Source organism: Pseudophryne corroboree, chromosome 1 (assembly GCF_028390025.1).
Source record: "Pseudophryne corroboree isolate aPseCor3 chromosome 1, aPseCor3.hap2, whole genome shotgun sequence".
In the NCBI taxonomy this organism is placed as follows: Eukaryota; Metazoa; Chordata; class Amphibia; order Anura; family Myobatrachidae; genus Pseudophryne; species Pseudophryne corroboree.
Genome location: NC_086444.1, coordinates 209,665,525 through 209,688,789, shown reverse-complemented (window position 1 = coordinate 209,688,789; position 23,265 = coordinate 209,665,525). Strand labels below are relative to the sequence as shown.

At 45.7% G+C, this 23,265-nt stretch overlaps 1 protein-coding gene across 1 annotated transcript in view; it reads right to left on the bottom strand.

The window, feature by feature from the left end:
- Window positions 1–23,265, bottom strand: part of LNPEP (leucyl and cystinyl aminopeptidase) — a 258,314-nt gene that overhangs the window by 90,157 nt on the left and 144,892 nt on the right. Inside the window, exons 3-7 of the mRNA XM_063964054.1 lie at window positions 22,825–22,966; window positions 20,575–20,706; window positions 13,472–13,592; window positions 9,639–9,793; window positions 8,089–8,202 (exon numbers count right to left, since the gene is read on the bottom strand). Of these exons, the coding sequence (XP_063820124.1) occupies window positions 8,089–8,202; window positions 9,639–9,793; window positions 13,472–13,592; window positions 20,575–20,706; window positions 22,825–22,966 (664 nt within the window). The remainder of the gene's footprint in view (window positions 1–8,088; window positions 8,203–9,638; window positions 9,794–13,471; window positions 13,593–20,574; window positions 20,707–22,824; window positions 22,967–23,265) is intronic.

The following is a 23,265-nucleotide window of genomic DNA, read 5'->3' as shown; positions in this document are numbered from 1 at the left end:
ACCCACAAGCCAGCATTGTTGTATGAGTGGATCACACAGTCTCATAAAGCACTTTTTGCCACTGCAAACTGACTGGACAAATAAGCAATGGGTATAATGTATCAAACTCCCATTTTTCCATAGCGCATAATACAGTGAGCAGAGTCCTCCTACCCCATTATCTACTCAGCACAGCCTTGTTTAAGCGTTATGTAGAGCACCAAGGATTATTCAGGTACAAGGTAAATATAAATTATAATTCAGAACAGCACTTCTCAAAATGTGCCGCAACACCTTGATGTAATTTGATCTGTAGTACAGATGTGTCCTCATACATCTAGCTCAATATGCCACACAGCAGGAGGTGCCTGGCATGAATGAGCCACAAGTTTCCATGCAACTTTTCCAGCATGGGGTATCTCTTTGCCGAAAATACGTCCTAGCTGCAATATGACCAGGATGCACCAGCAGACTGTGCTGATTAATGTGACATTTGTATATCTGTGTGTGACTGAGTCTGGGGAGGAGAGTGTACTTTCCTGGTCTACCCATGCTCCAGGATGTACTTGAGCCAACCAGCCTAGAAAACATAGGAGAGTTTTCCACACTCCCCTTATGATCTACTGGACACAAAGTCCCATCTGCCGCCTGGCTCCCTGCAGCATCAGAGAGGACCCGGGAGCAGGCAGGCAGCAATGCAGGCCTCTCAACATTATGACGTCTTTTACGGAGAGGAGCCGCAGAGGGCAAGCAGCTACAGGCTCAGTAAGACAATAAACTAAGGGGGAATGAAGAGGAAAGCAAACTACGATGGCTAAGAAATCAGGAAGTGTGTGTGTGTGTGTGTGTGTGTGTGTGTATGTGTGTGTTGGAAGGGGGGGGGGCATTTACATGCATTTTTAGATCTTTAAACTTTTGTGTCCCGTATGCGGATGTCATGCTGCAGTGTGTCACGGCAGAAAAAAATAAGATTTTACTCACCGGTAAATCTATTTCTCGTAGTCCGTAGTGGATGCTGGGAACTCCGTAAAGGACCATGGGGAATAGCGGGCTCCGAAGGAGGCTGGGCACTCTAGAAAGATTTATGACTACCTGGTGTGCACTGGCTCCTCCCACTATGACCCTCCTCCAAGCCTCAGTTAGGACACTGTGCCCGGACGAGCTGACATAATAAGGAAGGATTTTGAATCCTGGGTAAGACTCATACCAGCCACACCAATCACACCGTACAACTCGTGATACTATATCCAGTTTGACAGTATGAAAACAACTGAGCCTCTCAACAGATGGCTCAACAATAACCCTTTAGTTAGCAATAACTATTTACAAGTGTTGCAGACAATCCGCACTTGGGATGGGCGCCCAGCATCCACTACGGACTACGAGAAATAGATTTACCGGTGAGTAAAATCTTATTTTCTCTGACGTCCTAGTGGATGCTGGGAACTCCGTAAGGACCATGGGGATTATACCAAAGCTCCCAAACGGGCGGGAGAGTGCGGATGACTCTGCAGCACCGAATGAGAGAACTCAAGGTCATCCTCAGCCAGGGTATCAAATTTGTAGAATTTTGCAAACGTGTTTGCCCCTGACCAAGTAACAGCTCGGCAAAGTTGTAAAGCCGAGACCCCTCGGGCAGCCGCCCAAGATGAGCCCACCTTCCCTGTGGAATGGGCTTTCACTGATTTAGGATGCGGCAGTCCAGCCGCAGAATGCGCCTGCTGAATCGTGTCACAGATCCAGCGAGCGATAGTCTGCTTAGAAGCAGGAGCACCCAGCCTGTTGGGTGCATACAGGATAAATAGCGAGTCAATTTTTCTGACTCTAGCCGTCCTGGAAACATAATTTTTCAAGGCCCTGACTACGTCCAGTAACTTGGAATCCTCCATGTTCCTAGTAGCCGCAGGCACCACAATAGGTTGGTTCAAGTGAAAAACTGATACCACCTTAGGGAGAAACTGGGGACGAGTCCTCAATTCTGCCCTATCCATATGGAAAATCAGATAAGGACTTTTATATGACAAAGCCGCCAATTCTGATACACGCCTGGCCGAAACCAAGGCCAATAACATGACCACTTTCAACGTGAGATATTTTAGATCCACGGTTTTTAGTGGTTCAAACCAATGTGATTTTAAGAAACTCAACACCACGTTGAGATCCCAAGGTGCCACTGGAGGCTGAATATGCAGCACTCCTTTTACAATGTCTGAACTTCAGGTACTGAAGCTAATTTTTTCTGGAAGAAAATCGACAGAGCCGAGATCTGTATCTTAATGGAGCCTAATTTTAGGCCCATAGACACTCCTGCTTGTAGGAAATGCAGAAATCGACCTAGTTGAAATTCCTCTGTTGGGGCCTTTTTTGGCCTCACACCAAGTAACATATTTCCGCCATATGCGGTGATAATGTTTTGCAGTTACATCTTTCCTGGCTTGAATCAGCGTAGGAATGACTTCCTCCGGAATGCCCTTTTCCTTTAGGATCCGGCGTTCAACCGCCATGCCATCAAAACGTAGCCGCGGTAAGTCTTGGAACAGACAGGGCCCCTGCTGCAGCAGGTCCTGTCTGAGCGGCAGAGGCCATGGGTCCTCTGATATATTTTCTTGAAGTTCTGGGTACCAGGCTCTTCTTGGCCAATCCGGAACCACGAGTATCGTTCTTACTCCTCGCCTTCTTATTATTCTCAGTACCTTTGGTATGAGAGGCAGAGGGGGGAACACATAAACCGACTGGTACACCCACGGTGTTACCAGAGCGTCCACAGCTATCGCCTGAAGGTCCCTTGACCTGGCGCAATATCTTTTATAGCTTTTTGTTGAGGCGGGACGCCTTCATGTCCACCTGTGGCCTTTCCCAATAGTGTACAATCCTTTGGAAGACTTCTGGATGAAGTCCCCACACTCTCGGGTGGAAGTCGTGCTGAGAAGATCTGCTTCCCTGTTGTCCACTCCGGGAATGAACACTGCTGACAGTGCTAACACATGATTTTCCGCCCATCGGAGAATCCTTGTGGCTTCTGCCATCGCCATCCTGCTTCTTGTGCCGCCCTGTTGGTTTACATGGGCGACTGCCGTGATGTTGCCTGATTGGATCAGGACCGGCTGGTTTTGAAGCAGAGGCCTTGCCTGACTCAGGGCATTGTAAATGGCCCTCTGTTCCAGAATATTTATGTAGGGAAGTCACCTGACTTGACCAAAGTCCCTGGAAGGTTCTTCCCTGTGTGACTGCCCCCCAGCCTCAAAGGCTGGCATCCATGGTCACTAGGACCTAGTCCTGTATGTCGAACCTGCGGCCCTCTTGAAGATGGGCACTCTGCAGCCACTACAGTAGAGATACCCTGGTCCTTGGAGACAGGGTTATCAGCCTAATGCATCTGAAGATGCGACCCGGACCACTTGTCTAACAGGTCCCCCTGAAAAGTTCTTGCATGGAACCTGCCGAATGGGATTGCTTCGTAGGAAGCTATCATTTTTCCCAGGACTCGCGTGCAATGATGCACCGATAACTGTTTTGGCTTCAGGAGGTCTCTGACTAGAGATGACAGCTCCTTGGCTTTCTCCTCCGGGAGAAACACTTATTTCTGGTCTGTGTCCAGAACCATCCCCAGGAACAGTAGACGTGTCGTAGGAACCAGCTGTGACTCTGGACTGTTTAGAATCCAACCGTGCTGTTGTAGCACTTTCCAAAATAGTGCTACCCCGACTAGCAACTGCTCCTTGGACCTCGCCCTTATAAGGAGATTGTCCAAGTACGGGATAATTAAAACTCCCCTTTTTCGAAGGAGTATCATCATTCCGGCCATTACCATGGTAACACCCTCGGTGCCATGTACAGTCCAAACGGCAGAGTCTGGACTTGGTAATGGTAATCCTGTACCACAAATCTGAGGTACTCCTGGCGAGGATAGTAAATAGGGACATGCAGGTAAGCATCCTTGATGTCCCGGGATACCATGTAATCCCCCTCGTCCAGGCTTGCAATAACCGCCCTGAGCGATTCCATCTTGAACTTGGATTTTTTATGTATGTGTTCAAGGATTTTAAATATAAAAAAAAAAAAAGGTCACACCGAACCATGCGGTTTCGGTACCCCAAACCGTGTGGAATAGTAACCCCGTCCTTGTTGGAGTAGGGGCACCTTAAGTATTACCTGCTGGGAATACAGCTTATTAATTGCCTCTAGCACAGCCTCCCTGCCTGAGGGAGTTGTCGGCAAGGCATATTTGAGGAAACGGCGGGGGGAAGACATCTCGAATTCCAGCTTGTACCCCTGAAATACTACTTGAATGAAACAGGGATCCACCTGTGAGCGAGCCCACTGATCGCTGAAATTTTTGAGACGGCCCCCCACCGTACCTGGCTACACCTGTGGAGCCCCCGCGTCATGCTGTGGACTCAGAGGAAGCGAGAGAAGAATTATGATTCTGGGAACAGGCTGACTGGTGCAGCTTTTTCCCTCTTCCCTTGTCTCTGTACAGAAAGGAAGCGCCTTTGACCCGCTTGCTTTTCTGAAGCTGAAAGGACTGTACCTGATAATACAGTGCTTTCTTAGTCTGTGAGGAAAACTGAGGTAAAAATATTTCTTCCCAGCTGTTGCTGCGGATACGAGGTCCCAGAGACCATCCCCAAATAATTCCTCACCCTTATAAGGCAAAATCTCTATGCGCCTTTTAAGGTCAGCATCACCTGTCCAGTGACAGGTCTCTAATACCCTCCTGACAGAATGGACATTACATTAATTTTGGATGCCAGCCGGCAAAATATCCCTCTGTGCATCCCTCATATATAAGACGACGTCTTTAATATGTTCTCATGTTAGCAAACTAGTATGTTTGACAGGGTCACCGACCACGCTGCAGCAGCACGCTCTGCAGGTTTCAGTCTAGTACCTGAGTGTGTAAATACAGACTTCAGGATAGCCTCCTGCTTTTTATCAACAGGTACCTTCAAAGTGGCCGTTCCTAAAACGGCAGTGCCACCTATTTTGACAACCGTGTGAGCGCCTTATCCACCCTAGGGGATATCTCCCAGCGTAACTTATCCTCTGGCGGGAAAAGGTACGCCATCAGTAACTTTTTAGAAATTACCAGTTTCTTATCAGGGGGAACCCACGCTTTTCACACACTTCATTCATTCATCTGATGGGGGAACAAAACACTGCCTGCTTTTTCTCCCCAAACATAAAAACCCATTTTTAGAGGTTAATGTCAGAAATGTGTAACACATTTTTTATTGCCGGGATCAAGTCACGGATGTTCCTAGTGGATTGTGTATATGTCTCAACCTTGTCGACACTGGAGTCAGACTCCGTGTCGACATCTGTCTGCCATCTGAATGAGCGGGCGTTTTTGAGCCCCTGATGGCTTTTGAGACGCCTGGGCAGGCACGGGCTGAGAAGCCGGCTGTCCCACAGCTGTTACGTCATCCACCCTTTTATGTAAGGAGTTGACACCGTCGGTTAATACCTTTTACCTAACCATCCACTCTGGTGTCGGCCCCACAGGGGGCGACATCACATTTATCGGCATCTGCTCCGTCACTATATAAGCCTCCTCCTCAAACATGTCGACACAGCTGTACCGACACACCGCACACACACAGGGAATGCTCTGACTGAGGACAGGACCCACAAAGCCCTTTGGGGAGACAGAGAGAGAGTATGCCAGCACACACCAGAGCGCTATATAATGTGGGGATTAACACTATAACTGAGTGAATTTTCCCCCATAGCTGCTTGTATATACAATATTGCGCCTAAATTTAGTGCCCCCCCTCTCTTTTTAACCCTTTGAGCCTGAAAACTACAGGGGAGAGCCTGGGGAGCTTTCTTCCAGCTGCACTGTGAAGAGAAAATGGCGCCAGTGTGTCTGAGGGAGATAGCTCCGCCCCTTTTCCGCTGCCTATTCTCCCGCTTTTTTCTGGATTCTGGCAGGGGTATTTACCACATATATAGCCTCTGGGGCTATATATTGTGGTATTTTTGCCAGCCAAGGTGTTTTTATTGCTGCTCAGGGCGCCCCCCCCAAAAGCCCTGCACCCTCAGTGACCGGAGTGTGAAGTGTGTATGAGGAGCAATGGCGCACAGCTGCAGTGCTGTGCGCTACCTTGGTGAAGACTGATGTCTTCTGCCGCCGTTTTTCCGGACCTCTTCTTGCTTCTGGCTCTGTAAGGGGGACGGCGGCGCGGCTCCGGGACCAAACAACAAGGACTGGGCCTGCGGTCGATCCCTCTGGAGCTAATGGTGTCCAGTAGCCTAAGAAGCCCAATCCGGCTGCAAGCAGGCGAGTTCGCTTCTTCTCCCCTTAGTCCCTCGCTGCAGTGAGCCTGTTGCCAGCAGGTCTCACTGAAAATAAAAAACCTAAATCTATACTTTCTTTCTAAGGGCTCAGGAGAGCCCCTAGTGTGCATCCAACCTCGGCCGGGCACAAGATCTAACTGAGGCTTGGAGGAGGGTCATAGTGGGAGGAGCCAGTGCACACCAGGTAGTCATAAATCTTTCTAGAGTGCCCAGCCTCCTTCGGAGCCCGCTATTCCCCATGGTCCTTACGAAGTTCCAGGCATCCACTAGGACGTCAGAGAAAAGTGTGAGAACCACTGGTTTACCACACACATTCCCTTCCCAGTATACTGCAAATCCACTGAACATAGCCAACAGCACCATCTTGTGGCAACTGATGTTAGTTGCAGATCACTAAAATATTGTTGACTATTATTTTATATTTCTACAGTATCAAAGTTTATTCATCACAAAATGAAAAATTACATTTGCAATAAATACATCTGAACCTGGATACACTTATATTTAAGTTCTGTATATCAGCGAAATCATCACAAAAAATAAAATAAAAAAATAAAAGAAAAAGATACAAATCTAGCAGAAACAGACAGCACAAAGAATAGAAAATAGCCTGCAAGTAGTGTTACACAAAATGCCCACGTAATAGGTTTAGCTTGTACTAATCTGCTTCAGGTGTTTCTGCCAAAAATCTGTGTGGTATCTGTAGTTTTCACTGTAGTGAGATCTTTCCTGGGTAGACAGTTACACCTCACGCTACTCAGATAATTGTGGTTATTAATGTGAGAATTTGAATATATAATATGATCCTTTGTAAGAAATATTTACAATATTCTCCATAATCATAATAATATTTAAAATATGTTTAAGAGTCCATTACAGGGCTATCCTTACCTTATTATAAAACGTTGGGCTGCAAAATATATTGCAGTTAATAGGTCAAATTATTTATTGAGTAAAGTACGTGACTAATACTCAGATATGCCCTTTTCCTGACTTTTAAAGCACCTCATTGAGCTCTCCAATTTAGGTAACTAACACAGAGGTTCTAAAACGCGGTCCTCAAGGCACCCCAACAGTCTAGGTCAGGCATGTCCAAACTGCGGCCCTCCAGCTGTTGAGAAACTACACATCCCAGCATGCCCTGACTCAGCTTTAGCATTCTCTGACAGCAAAACTGTGTCAGGACATGCTGGGATATGTAGTTTCACAACAGCTGGAGGGCCGCAGTTTGGACATGCCTGGTCTAGGTTTTTGGTATATCCATGGCTCAGCACAGAGGGTTAATCAAATTGACTCAGGTGCATGGATATACTTAAATCCTGGACTGTTGAGGTGCCTTAAGGACCGCTTTTGAAAACCTCTGAAATAAGGGGATAGCCACCTTTTTGCTTTAAGTGCAATGTAATTGACCTGCAGGAGTGAGTTTAAAGTTAAAGTTAGGCGTTGGCTGCACTCTGCTCTACATCTCACATAATCCCCTTCCCAAAAAGAGTACACGGTAAAAAATGTATTGGCAGTGGGAAACTACAAGGAACATGGTCTGCAGTACCATATCAGTTCTGCAGTACCATATCAGATCTGCAGACCGTGTCTGTTCCACCTTTGGTGATCTCCTTGGCCTCCTTGGTTGGTTTATAAATAAAAGATACAGTAATAATCATATCATCACATTATTTGCCTAGTGACGTAAATATATTTGGACCTGTCCTTCAAGGTGTCATTATAAAGGTGAGCACGGTGTACATGGAGAAAGGCATGGAGACTGTCACAGCAAGAACAACATATACTTACAGCATCCAGAATACTTACAGCATTCAGGTCTTTAAATTCTGATTCCAAGGCAAAATATTCCATGTAGGTTGCAAATCCTTCATTAAGCCACAGATCATTCCACCATTCCATGGTCACGAGATTCCCGAACCACTGCAAGACAAGGACTTATGTTATCAGGACATGGCTTAAAACTGGATGAGAAGCACTAAACTGTGCCTAGTGCAAGGGCAAGGGAGTGGTATACATAGCAGTATGTTATGTTAAGGCCATCCGATCATGAGATTGGCCAGAATGATATCAGACACACCATCTACTATTAGAACGCGCTACTTCACGAAACTGCACTGATTAATTTGATATGCGACAGTTGCACATCTGTGTGCATGGGGAGTTTGCAGCTGTATATATAGCAGCCAAAGCCTATTCTCACGCACGTTCCACTGTGCTTCATCTGTGACTTTGTACATACTGTATTTAATTCTAATTCTGTGTGGTTACATATGCAGCCGAGCATCTCTGGTACAGGTGGAGTTGTGTTTTACTGGATCTGCGTTGCGAATAAGACGCAAAATGAAAGAAAAAGTTGACATGCTAGACCGCACCACGTGTCTTAAGGCCCGTACACACTGGTCGATATATCGGCCGTTCTCTTGAACGGCCGATATATCGCGGGACCGTCGGCCAGTGTGTACGGCCGATACGTCGGTGAACTCCGTCGTTCACAGACGTATCGCGTCGGCCGCGCAGCACAGCCGACGGCCAATATATCGGCGCGTCGCTGTGTGTGTACGGGGCGGTCGGCCGACCGCCCGTACACATGCTGTGGCGGCCGGCGGTGATTGACAGGTGAACTGGGAGGGCGTGTGTACACGCCCGCCCAGTTCATGACGTCAGGCCCCCGACGGATCGGGCAGTGTGTATGAACACACTGCTCGATCCGTCCATAGATATATCTGCAGATCAATTGATCTGCAGATATATCTGTTAGTGTGTACCCACCTTTACTCACGCCACATGGCATTGGGTGAGTGTGTGACTAGAGATGGATAGCAGAAGGCCAAGGAATGGGCAAGACAAGTCGGAAAGGGGTCACAATACAACATAGGGAAAAAGATCAAATGGAGCAGGAATTATTTATTATACTGTATATGAATCAGTGCCGTACCCAAAACATTTTAATACCATAAGTAACATTGATTTCGAGGGGAAAAAGTGTGTGTAATCTAATTTATTGCAAGGGGGCAAAATGACATTTCAAGGCACAGACGTTCCTAGTTACAGCAGTCTTGGAACATCCTTGTTTATGTACTTTTACATTTATAATCTAATAAAGGTATCACACACCATCTGCTTAATTCAACAATGTAAACGTTGTACGAGATTAATTCAAACACACCATAAATGCTGATTTTAACACAGCAGGCTCCAAAATGGATTGATTCACATGAACGGATACGCTTGGGCAGGTGGCAGGTTTATGATGTAAAACATTTCCAGGTAATTATAGTTGTTAAAATAGCTTCAATCAATTTGAGAACGGTTTAGTACAGAGCAGTATACAGTAAATAATAATATGAATAGCATACCTGATGGGCCATCTCATGAGCAATGACTGCAGTGATCAGCTGTTTGTCCATAAGAGAAGAGGAGTTCTCCTTGAAAAGCAGAGTGGTCTCTCGGAAGGTGATCAGGCCCCAGTTCTCCATTCCTCCTGCCTGGATATCAGGAATAGCCACAAGATCTACAATGATACAAATACTAATTGTCATTTCAAGTGATATCACACGATAATAAATTTAGCATTCCTCAAAATGTTTTGCTTTTAATTCTAATGAATGCAAGTGCCAAGCAGAGCTAATTACTGAAATATCTGAATGCTGTGAAACACTGCACAGGGCCGAGAGATGACGACTCTGATGATCTTCTAACACATCACCTTAGCAGTCAGTAAACCCAAGGTGCTGTAAGTGAATTCTGGGGGTAAATTAAGAGTTGATCGCAGCAGCAAATTTGTTAGCAGTTGAGCAAAACCATGTGCACTGCAGGGGAGGCAGATATAACACTTGTAGAGAGAGTTAGATTTGGGTGGGTTATTTTGTTTCTGTGCAGGGTAAATATTGGCTGCTTTATTTTTATACTGCAATTTAGATTTCAGTTTGAGCACACTCCACCCAAATCTAACTCTCTCTGCACATGTTATATCTGCCCCACCTGCAGTGCACATGGTTTTGCCTAACTGCCAAACAAATTTGCTGCTGGGACAACTCTGAATTAGGCCCTCTGTGTCTTTCTCTGCCACCAGCACAGTATTTGCACAGGATGGTAATAGTTTAGAGTGTCGCTTATAAGTCAGGTGTCAGTGGGCATAGCTGATTTTTCACACATTGCTGACCCTTCATTAGCACCTTCTCAAATCCTGGATATTGCTGGATTCTGCATTTGTGGACTGCACAGTAACATTTCTTGTCCCGTAAGCGCCATTCAGTCCTTGTTATCTGTGGTATTTCTAAGTGTATAGGCAAGTGTTCAGTATCGTAAGCTGCTGTTCCCAATGTTGTAGTAACGAATTGCACAGTGATACTGTATGTCAAAACTCTAGATGCACAGCGGTGAGGAGGATTGTAAAACCTTTAGGGTCATCTATAGGAATTCATTATTTGAAACTATGATCTTGACACAACAGCTTTGGTGAAAAGTGTGCCAACCTGTAGGATAAACAGATCTATTAATGTAATCAGTTACCAATGCTGCATAATTAAGTGCCCATCCCTATTAGACAGCACACACGGTGGCTAGACTGCTCTTCACAGCATACACTGCAGATCAGAAGGGTTAGGAGAGCTTCAAAAGGCTTCGTATACAGAGGCTTGCTCCGTGCTGTGCTTATAGCATGGTGTAGACAGGAATCGATGATCTTTACATACACAATATTGCCTACACTCTGTCCTTACTACAATCTGATAATTGACCACACAGTGGATACAGCAGTGTTCCTGGGCAGTGATCCCTGTGACATTATTAATGTGATACATAAAAGGCTCATAGATCTCCAGCTGTAAATAACAAGATGCTTTCATGAAACAACACACCATGGTAGATACAAGACCAGTCGCAGTGAGATGTACTAAGTGGCCTCATTTGTAAGCTGACGATTCTTGTCCGTTTAGACACCAAAACGTAAGCCAGAAATAATGTGAAGTACAAAGCCAGGCACGTTATGCAGCTCATGTTATGGACGTTTCACATTTTGGAGTCAAATCCACAGAGAATCTTGCACAAGATGTCGCTTAGTCGGTCTAGCCAGGGGTGTGACAATTTTTTTTTTTTTTTAAATAAAACAATAAACTTAACAACAATTGTCTCTGGGCCTGATTCAGAGATGGACGCAGCGCACACAGCAGCTTTGCACGCTGCTGTGTAAATATGCTAATGCTGCAGGCGGCGTCCTGTGTAAATAGATTCCTCTTGCCGGCTTCTGTCACCCACTGCTGCGTCCAAGCATCATCTGCAAAACCACTGGCTCGTGTACCTATGTAATCCTCAGGTTACTCAGACGGTCCGCACAGAGACGTAGCCGAGGCCAGTAAATCTGTGTGGGAAGACGCAGACACTGGTCTTGGCGCTTGCAGAGAAGGGGGTAACACTGCCCAGCACTGGTCCCCGCCGGTTCCCAATCTGACAGGCTGTGGCTAAGGGGGCACCGAGTACAAAGATGCAGAAGGTCCTACACATGCGCAGACCACCTGCCATTGGAGGTGTAGGCAAACCATCAGGTATGCGTACAACTCTGCATCAGGCATGAAGATGAGGCCACCAATTGCCTTATGCTCAGGAAATGAGGAAAATACACCATATTGTCACACCTACCAGCCAATACAGATTACTCCAAGATAAAGGTCTACAATACTCATCTAGATGGACACAACAAAATGATTCCAGAAAGTTTGGGAACCACTGATGTATGTAAGTCACACCGACATGATCAAGGCTTGCCGCCTCCTACAGTGACTGACAAAGCTGCTGATAGAACAGTCAAGATGGGCAATGCACAGAGAAAAATCATTCATAGTGCTCTAAATGGCAGGAGAAAACTCCCCAAACACTTGGGGGGGATATGTATCAAACCTTGGAGAGAGATATAATGGAGAAGTTCCAGACAGCAACTAATTACCTTCTAGCTGCCATTTCATACTCTGTGCTAGATATATGACAGACGCTTACTGGTAGCTTTGGGCAATTTCTTCATCGATCTTTCTCCAAGGTTTGATATATGCCCCCTTTAGCTACTGAGCTCACTGCATGGCCACTGACGGATAACACGGCGGTGGCTGGCTGCCGAGCTGCTCCATGCGCCTGGCAGGTTCCAAGTGCTCTCATCTCTAAGCCGTAAGCCTACTAGAACAATGTTTGTCTGTAAGCACCAGAATGTTTTGTAATGTCAAACAGATGACGCGAAAATCTGATAAATGTGTCTTGATTATCTCTGCACTTCAGCGCAAGAGTTCAAAGCGCAGGAATAATAATCAAAGCTTCATAGTGGGAAACCTCATTTTCACACGGTGCAGTCAGATAAAAACACTTTAAATGCTCTCAAAGTTAAAAAATGCTAAATAATTAACATTAAAACAAGTAATCAAGAGATATGGTAATAGGAAGAGTGGATGATGTGCACAAATTAATTTTCATGCAAATGTGATGCCAATCAATTACCAACAGTTCTGCAAATCAATACGAGAGTATACCCCCTGCAGTGTAACAGCATCACTAGAGCCCAGAGAGGACCGCTTGGTTATAGGAATAAAATGCTTGTTCAAAACTAAGCAATTTTAAGTTCCCTTTTCAGGGATTTATATACAGATGTGCCCACACACACCTATCATCAAGTCACGCCAAACAGCTCCATTTGGTGCACCATGAAATAATGTGATAAAGCTGTGCAATGCGTCTCTGAATTTGCAGATTTTACGCAATGCTAATGTGATAAAAGCACAAGCTACGTGTACCCAATACCCCCGTGTATTTGCATGCAACGCTGTATGAAAAAGTAGGTAAAAGGCAAGAGGCAGGGGACAGATACCTAGCAAAGGAAGGGTTTCTTCAAAGTGAGGGCAGTAGAGATATGGAATTCTGTGCCGGTGAAGGTGGTAATAGCGGACTCAATTGATAAGTTTAAGGAAGGATTAGACAAATTTTTAGTGGAAACAAAAATCCAAGGATACAAATATAGGTTTAACTCGATGGACAAATTGTCTTTTTTCAACCTCAACAACTATGTTACTATGTCAACAACTATTTTACTAATGTATTAAATATGGTGGTCCTGTTGTTTTTGTAGCAATACATTCCTGGTCACAAGGTGCATTTAGTGAAGTACAGTCAACTCAAGATGAAGTAATAGCACTGGAACAGATTTACAAACCTAGTTTTGGGAGGGGATATTTGATTCCAAAATATTTTGAATAAAAGTCCAGCAGTGTTATTGAAACATTCAGTGCATATTGGGCTTGATCTATTTTCTTTGGTACAGCATAGACAGACAGCTGTTGGAAAAACAGAACAAAATAGTGATTAAGTTTATAGTCAAATAGGCAATACAATTGGTTCACTGCATCACATATTACAATATCAGGCTTACTAATATCTGAAAAGAAGTTCTGTTACACTTTGTCTGGCCAGCTTCATCTGTTCAGAGGGCACTTAATGTACATTATACATACAGCACTAGACGATCAGTACTACTCTATTACACTACGGTAAGACACATTACAACGCAGACACATCATAACATGACAGCTGGATATAATCAAAATTATTATAGATCATGGGGGAAACATACTGTAATAACAGTTCCAGCCCAAACGTTACGCTGGGTACGCAGCCACATAGAGCCCCACACTGTGGAGGGCTCTGCCTTCTCCATTCTGCATGTCTGAAAAGTAAGATCCTGACTGGCTACCTCCTGTCTCACAGAGAGGTCCCATTTAGCCCCCAGCACATGCCCCCTGGTTGGGGAGATGGGAGCAGGGCTGGTGAGCGTGGAACCAGAGAGACTGCTGCTGCAGTGCAAATGCTGGTGCTGGAGGTGACAGGAGCTCCCTCCACGGCCAGATTATTGGGGGGCACCAGGGGCAGTCACCCCGAGGCCCCACACAGACACAATTAATGGAGAGTGCATCAGCATTTTGCTGCCTGCACCCTATTTCTCCACGGCTCAGCTGTTCTGTATACAGTGGTCACCGCGGAGCTCACATCCATACACCTACTTTCTTCTTACACTCCCTTGCCACTCTACCATCTAAGTTTTCTCTTGAAATACAGATAACCCGGAAGCCACATTCCCCAGCTGGCACTGTGGAACCACGCTGGTGTGTGTTCCACCACACACTGTAGCGCCTAGGTCCCCTTCGCTGACAGGACTTCCCCATAATGCACTGGGTCAACGTCACCATCTGTTGGGAATAATAACCTGTGGCGAACGGAGATCGCCAGTGGTGGAACAATGGACCTAAATACAAGAAAATAACTTACAGTACAACATCTACATTGGAGAAAAAATAAAAATGGCATAAGAGAACTTCCACTCTCACCTAATGTCACACTAGAGTCTTTTCGGCAAAGGGCATATAGATTCTAGGGACCAGTATGAAGGACCACCCACCAGGACTATCTCAAGCCCCACTATAGCATCCTCCACCCCAGTGATCTAGGGACCAACAGCACCACAGATGAGAGAAGGGCGCTCTCAGGACATCTCCACTTCACGGTTAGAAGGTGCACCATAGCGGGATGCCAGCCTCCTGTGACACGGCTTACACTACTCATTTATACCGCTGGGAATTGGCACCTACCAAGTGTTGCAGGATTTTAGTCGTCTCTGTACTGCCTACATTATTGATAGGGGCCCCCGCAAGTTTGTTGCCCAGGGTCTCCACGTACCATAATCCAGCCCTGGCTCCCTCAGTCACAGCACAGGTACAGGCATGGAGACTGGCACCCTGCTTCTGCTGGCTGTGGCTTGCTGCCTTCTGGTAAATACCTTTCTGCTTTTCCCACTTACTTATTTCAGTGCTCTCCTAAGAGTTGTGGCAGTGGTGACAGACACTAGTGTTATACAGTGTTTGGGGCGTCCTGTATAGATGTCCTTTAGTGCCTCTTATGTGTGCACAGTAATTGGCTGCAAACACGGCCAGAGTGCTTCATTCTGCTCCTGACTTCCACAGGTGTCACTCACTTACCGAGGGAGCTCTACTTTCATTTGCTTTGTAATTTTGCAGTTTGGAGACCGGTTTATATGACTAACCCTATACGTGCAGCGCTTAGTTCTTCTGTGGTTTACCTGCCATTCTGGTTCCTATTCAGTCTTGGAGTTGTTACCAATTACAGACAATTAATATGAACCAGGGGCACAACATGCGGTTTAATGTTAATAAAATAGTGCTGCTGTGTTGCGTAAAATGAATCAGGGGTACTATGGTGCGGCCACGCTCCTTCATTGTGAGGCACACCCCTTTTTTGGCGCACGCGCTTCAGTGTGCGCTGTCCCTTTATGAAGTTTATCCCATCAAAAGGGGAGATTCAAATGTTTGAAAAGTTTGAAAAGTCAGTAGACAGGAAAAAACAGACACTCAACTGACTTTTCAAACATTTGAATTCCACCCAAGGAGTGCCAAAATCTATATTCACTCACCAAACACATAAATCTCGGGCTGGTCCTGTGTAATAGGGTTCAGGTTTTGCGAGTATGATGTGAGTTTGTTCCGATAACCGCACAGTATGTAATAACCTGTGAGTTGGAGGGTGCATGCGAGTTTTATCCTATTGTTACTGCAGGAAAACTTGCAACTTGTTATTCAAGTTTCATTACAAGGTTCAAGTTTGACAGAAGCGAGATCCATGCAGGCTTCTGGGTGTTAAAAAGTTAATTGAAGTGTTAAAAAAAATAGTGAAAATAAATAAATAAATAAATTACATGGGGTCCGCCCAAAAGCATAACCAGCACCGGACTCTGTGAGCTGGTACTGGTATGAAAATACAGGTGGAAAAAAATAAAATTTTAAACCTACCGGTAAATCTTTTTCTCCTAGTCCGTAGAGGATGCTGGGGACTCCGTAAGGACCATGGGGTATAGACGGGCTCCGCAGGAGACATGGGCACTCTAAGACTTTAGATGGGTGTGAACTGGCTCCTCCCTCTATGCCCCTCCTCCAGACCTCAGTTAAAGAACTGTGCCCAGAGGAGACAGACAGTACGAGGAAAGGATTTTTGTTAATCTAAGGGCGAGATACATACCAGCCCACACCATACACACCGTACAACATGGCATATACCAAACCAGTTAACAGTATGAATAAAACAGTATCAGCCAGAGACTGATCACAACTGTAACATAACCCTTATGTAAGCAACAACTATATACAAGCCTTGCAGAAAATGTCCGCACTGGGACGGGCGCCCAGCATCCTCTACGGACTAGGAGAAAAAGATTTACCGGTAGGTTTAAAATCTTATTTTCTCTTATGTCCTAGAGGATGCCGGGGACTCCGTAAGGACCATGGGGATTATACCAAAGCTCCAAACCGGGCGGGAGAGTGCGGATGACTCTGCAGCACCGATTGAGCAAACGCAAGGTCCTCATCAGCCAGGGTATCAAACTTGTATGTCTAGTGACACCATAAAATCTCCCCCTTCGAGGCTGGAGATCACTGCCCGGAGAGATTCCATCTTGAATTTGAACCTTTTCAAATATATGTTTAGGGATTTTAGATTCAGGATTGGTCTGACCGAGCCATCCGGCTTCGGGACCACAAATAGGGTTGAATAAAACCCTTTCCCCTGTTGTCCTAGGGGAACCTTGATAATCACCTGCTGTTGACACAGCTTTTGTATTGCAGCTGAAACTATTTCCCTCTCTGGGGGAGTAGCTGGCAAGGCCGATTTGAAAAATCGGTGTGGAGGCACATCTTCGAACACCAGTTTGTAGCCTTTGGATACAATGTTGATCACCCAAGGATCCAAATCCGACTGAACGCAGACCTGGCTGAAGAGACGAAGACATGCCCCCACCGGTGCGGACTCCCCCAGCGGAGCCCCAGCGTCATGCGGTGGATTTTGTAGAGGCCGGGGAGGATTTTTGTTCCTGGGAACTGGCTGTAGCTAGTGTTCTTTCCCTCTACCTCTACCTCTGGCAAGGAAGGAAGAGCCCCGACCCTTTTTGAACTTATGCGACCGAAAGGACTGCATCAGGTATTGAGGTGTTTTCTTTTGCTGTGGGGGAACATAAGGCAAAAAAGAAGACTTACCCGCGGTAGCTGTGGAAACCAGGTCCGCGAGGCCCTCCCCAAATAAAACTTCACCTTTGTAAGGCAAAGCCTCCATAAGTCTCTTTGAATCAGCATCACCCGACCATTGACGGGTCCACAGGGACCTTCTAGCAGAAACTGCCATGGCATTGGCTCGTGAACCCAACAGCCCAATATCTCGCGCAGCCTCTCTCATATATAACGCTGCGTCCTTAATGTGACCCAAGGTCAACAAAATACTATCCTTATCTAAGGTGTCAATGTCCGATGACAAGTTATCTACCCACGCTGCAATTGCGCTACCAACCCATGCCGACGCTACTTCAGGCCTGAGTAGGGCTCCCGTATGCGCGTAAACTGATTTTAAGGTAGTTTCCGGCATGCGATCAGCAGGATCCTTTAGGGCCGCCGTGTCCAGGGATGGTAGCGCCACCTTTTTGGATAAGCGCGTTAAGGCCTTGTCCACCGTGGGCGAAGATTCCCACCATAACCTGTCCTTCGAGGGGAAAGGATACGCCATAATAATTCTCTTGGGAACCTGCAGTCTCTTGTCTGGAGTTTCCCAAGCCTTTTCAAATAACGCGTTCAGCTCATGAGATGGGGGAAACGTTACTTCAGGTTTCTTTTCCTTAAACATGCAGACCCTCGTGTCCGGGACCGAAGGGTCCTCTGTGATATGCAAAACATCTTTTATTGCAATAATCATATATCGAATACTCTTGGCCACTCTTGGGTGTAACCTCGCATCATCATAGTCGACACTGGAGTCAGAATCCGTGTCGGTATCAGTGTCTGCTACCTGGGAAAAGGGACGTTTATAGGACCCTGAAGGGTCTTGTGACACAATCAAAGCCATGGATTGACTCCCAGCTTTGTCCTTGGTCTCTGCTTTGTCCAATCTCTTATGTAATAAAGTCACATTAGCATTTAACACATTCCACATGTCCAACCAATCAGGTGTCGGCTGTGCCGACGGAGACACCACCACCATCTGCTCTGCATCCTCCCTAGACGAGCCTTCCGCTTCAGACATGTCGACACACACGTACTGACACCCCCACACACACTGGGATATATGAATATGGGAACAGCCCCCCAATAAGGCCCTTTGGAGAGACAGAGAGAGAGTATGCCAGCACACACCCAGCGCCACTAGACACTGAAAACACAGTCCCAGCCTATATATCGCTTTTTTATATATATATATGATTTGCGCCAAATAAATGTGCCCCCCCCCCCCCTCGTTTTCTGTCCCCTGTTACTTGGTTCAGCAGGGGAGAGTCCGGGAGCAGCTTCTCTGCAGCATGCTGTGGAGAAAAATGGCGCTGGTTAGTGCTGGAGAATCAAGCCCCGCCCCCTCGACGGCGGGCTTCGGTCCCGCTCATTTTTTTTTTATACTGGCGGGGGTTTTAGAATATACTGCCTCCGCAGTATCGAACAATGGTGCCAGTGTTATTTGAGGAAATTATTGCTGCCCAGGGCGCCCCCCCCTGCGCCCTGCACCCTTGCTGTGCCTGTGTGTGTGAGCAATGGCGCGCAGCGCGACCTTTACGCGGTACCTCTCTGAAGAACTGAAGTCTTCTGCCACCTATGTTGTCTTCTTTCTTCATATACTTACCCGGCTTCTATCTTCCGGCTCTGTGAGGAGGACGGAGGCGCGGCTCCGGGACGAACAGCGAGGACGACACCTGTGTTCCGACCCTCTGGAGCTAATGGTGTACAGTAGCCTAAAAAGCAGAGCCTATCAGTAAAGTAGGTCTGCTTCTCTCCCCTCAGTCCCACAAAGCAGGGAGCCTGTTGCCAGCAGTGCTCCCTGAAAATAAAAAACCTAACAAAAGTCTTTTCAGAGAAACTCAGTAGAGCTCCCCTGCAGTGCATCCAGTCTCCTCTGGGCACAGGATCTATCTGAGGTCTGGAGGAGGGGCATAGAGGGAGGAGCCAGTTCACACCCATCTAAAGTCTTAGAGTGCCCATGTCTCCTGCGGAGCCCGTCTATACCCCATGGTCCTTACGGAGTCCCCAGCATCCTCTAGGACGTAAGAGAAAAAAATGTAGGAGTCCCCCGTATTTTCACCAACTATCACCAGGATTTGTAAGCCAGTCTTGGTTGTGAAAACATGATGGGGGGAGGATTGAAGAGTGAGAATCACCAGCTGCTGCTGCGGAGGTTAACTCACTAGTCTTAAATTAGTCTATTTTTTTCCTATTTTTATTAACTAATTTTGTGTAAGTTTCCGACTCACGGGCTACTACATCTTGAGAGTTGTATGTTTTATATGGGCAACATCTGGATGGCATGTTTTGCCGGTGCAAGAATGTTTTTTGTGAGTTTGATGCAAGTTTACATGTTCTCGAAGCCTAATACATACGACAAATACAAACTGACATGTTTTTTTGCGGAAAACGTGCATGTTTTTACAAATAGCAACCTATTACATTTGGCCTTATATATCAATCTATCATGAATTCTAGATTTATCTCTATTATGCTCAACGTATACTACATTGTAGTCCTTGATATACTTAAGGTAATGATGCACCCCTGTATAACAAAAATAAGTATTAGATAATACATTTTACAAATCAAATGTAAAATCTAAGTTAATACACAAATTCTGAAATTACTATACTGTATTACAAAAGAACTGAATTTTATTTAATATTAGTAAAGCAGTACGGATGGTGTAATGGTTAGCATTACTGCCTCACAGCACTGAGGTCATGGGTTTGATTCTCACCATGGCCCTAACTGTGTGGAGTTTATATATTTCCCCCGTGCTTGTGTGGGTTTCCCCAGGTACAACAGTTTCCTCCCACAATCCAAAAGTATACTAGTAGGTTAATAGGCTCACGAAAATAATTAACCCTAGTGTGAAAGTGTGTGCGTGTACATGTGTTTAGGGCAGGCTAGATGGGCTAAGTGGTCTTTATCTGCCATGAAATTCTGTTTCAAAGCTTAGTCCAGGTACACACTAGGCGATTAATCAGATATCAGCCACATTGCTCATTGCGTACCCACGATTGCACGCTCCCGCGGGTCATTCCCTGGGTCTTCCTGTTGGGCGTGCTGCATGCCCAATGGGATGACAGCATGCATGTTAGATACATCGTACCTTCGTCCACTACATAATTTAGTATGTACCCAGTATTACAGAACTCACTTAGGTTTTGAATTATGCACAGTTGGTCTGAATATGGCTGAAAGTTCCCCCCATTGTACTTACCAGAGTACCATTGTCATCTGCAGTCACATTCTTCATATCAGAAACAATGAACGCCACCAGGTAAGTGCTCATCTTCACACTGGTTGCAAACTCATCCAGTAAAAGCCCATCTGGGAGTGTGGTTGTGTTGATCTGAAAAGAAGAAACATTTCACAAAGGTCAAAACTATTGGCGGAACTTAAAAGCGGCAGAGTTTCACCCACAATTGGTTGTTTCTTCCAGGCTAGGGACAGAGTTTGGGCGTATCAGGGGCGGAACTTATTGTGCCACGATTTCTCATGTTGGGAGGCTTGCATCTTACACCATAATGTTCCATCAATTCAGCGGATACCTCATACCACTACCTTGTGCTGATGGTGTACCCTGCGCCTTTTACTATTTACTATTTCCACGGCCTCACGCTTTCCTCCATCCAACGCTCACAACATTGTCATTTCTTGGTATTACTGTTACTATTATTTATAAAGCACAGACCTATAAAACTCAGTACTGTACATTGAGATGCATTATGATACAAATAATAACATTAGGCAGAGGCTATACACAGACCTGCCAAATAATTCTTATAGTGCAGGAGCTATGGGGACTAGGTCATCATACATGACTTAGGGCAAATAACAACTGGAGCTGCTGGTGGGGAAAAGTCAGAGCGGTTAGTGTAAGGTGTCAAAAAAGACTTATTATGGAGAATAGAAAACAGATCGGTACCACTGAGGAAAGGACTTTGCTGGATCTGCAAAGAGGATGAAGACTGACGAGAGGACCGGTGCAAGGGGAGCTATGCGGAAGAAGTCTTGCAGCGGTGCATGGGGTGAGATTGTGCATGGATATTTGGAATTGGTAGCATCTTGTGTATTTTAGAGATACTGCACAAGCGGTAGCAGCAGGATGGACACTGCGCGCTCCTTTATTCCTGTGTGTCATTTCAGGACGACACAAAGATACTGAATTTTTAAAGTGGGTAAAATGTTGCTGCCATTGAATTATAAGAGATATGAGACAGGTATGGAATATGGCTCAGTGGATTATAATTAGTTCTATGTGGAGTAAAATACCTTGAAGCCTCTATGAATAGATGTCTAAAGAACAATATGAAATGACTGATAATAGAGCTGGAACTCAGCGAGGTACGTCTGGCTGCGCCCACTATCTTCCACTAGAAGGAGGCGGTTAGCCACATCAAATGCAGAAGAGAGAAGAACCAGCAATTTACTTTTAGGTTTGCATGTAAAAACAATGTAATCACACCCATACACGGTATGCTGAGCTCTGCACCAGTAGCGCATACAGATGTGTACTGTTAGATCTTTGCTCCGCGCGCTACAAGTCGCATTACACATGACACGTAAGTGCCACGTGACTCGGTAGCACCAAGCTTCTTTTATGTGTGTTTTTCCCCGCAAAAATAAGTCTTAGTCACAGAGTAATATGCTGGGACGAACAAGCAGCTTCTGCTGATTAAAATGATATGCAGCATGCCTATATTCTGTGTGCGTAGTATTAGTATACACGGACTAGGGATATGGACTGTATTAGCATTAAACATGCTATGCTATAGGGTTTTTCTGGAAAACACTAACATGGCATTTCAGATGCAGATATAGCCGCAACTGCACACAAGGTATGCAGTTAAATTGCTGGCAGTCGGTATCCCAGCGGTCAGGATACAGAGAATCCCGACTGCTGACAATACCGTTCACCTAAATCCGGGCTCACAGGGGCTACGACACCTACAGAGGGGGAAATAGAATCTGTGGGATGCGCAGTGAGCCACCAAGGCTGTGGTATGGCGAGTGCAGCGAGCCTGCAAGGGGATTCTCTGCGCTTGCCCCGCTGCCGGCATACTGTCAGCCGGGATACCGTTGCCTGTATACAGACGGCCGGTATCCTGACAGTCTGTAATTCATACTGATAACCGCAAACAGAATATATGCATGCGGCACATCATTTTCCTCAGCAGAAGCTGCTTATGTATCGTATTGCATTACTTTGTGACTAAGATGCATTTTTGCGGAAAAACACGCAAATAAGACGCTCGGTACATGGCGCGACTTGAAGGGCTGTTTAGCATGACTGTAGCATGAATGTATATCACCTCTATATGTCTAATACCAAGTCTTGTCCTATTTACCCAATTCGCCATGGTAGAAACACCAGCCAAAGTGGTATTCCCTAGTTTTTATGGAATATTATTTATAGATTATATTCCCATTAGCTCACACAGAAAATACAGCAGAGAAATAGGATTACCTTCGGCATGTTTGAGAGAGCAAAGTGTGTTTCGGTTCTTTTGATCTTCACTCGGAATGTGGATTTGAATGCCGGTTCATCAAAGCAAGGGAAAGCTTTCCTTGCTGCAAGGGGCTCGAACTGCGTAGCTGCAAGCCACTTACTGTACCAAGACATAAAAGGGAACATTAGCATAATGCATTCCCACATCTCCATTTACTTTGATAACAGCTATTTTAGCAGAGGTCATGTTTTTTACAGTTTATACAAACAAGATCTATTACACAGCTTGTTTGGTTTCCAAATACACAATCTGAACACTAAATTAGGACACACTTAAACACATACCTCTCAACCAAAGCTGTAACTATGGTGGTAAAACATCTATTTTCACAAAGGGCATCTTAACAGGGTGGCAACGGTCAGTGGTAGTTCCACCACATTGCTGCTCCCAGTACTTAC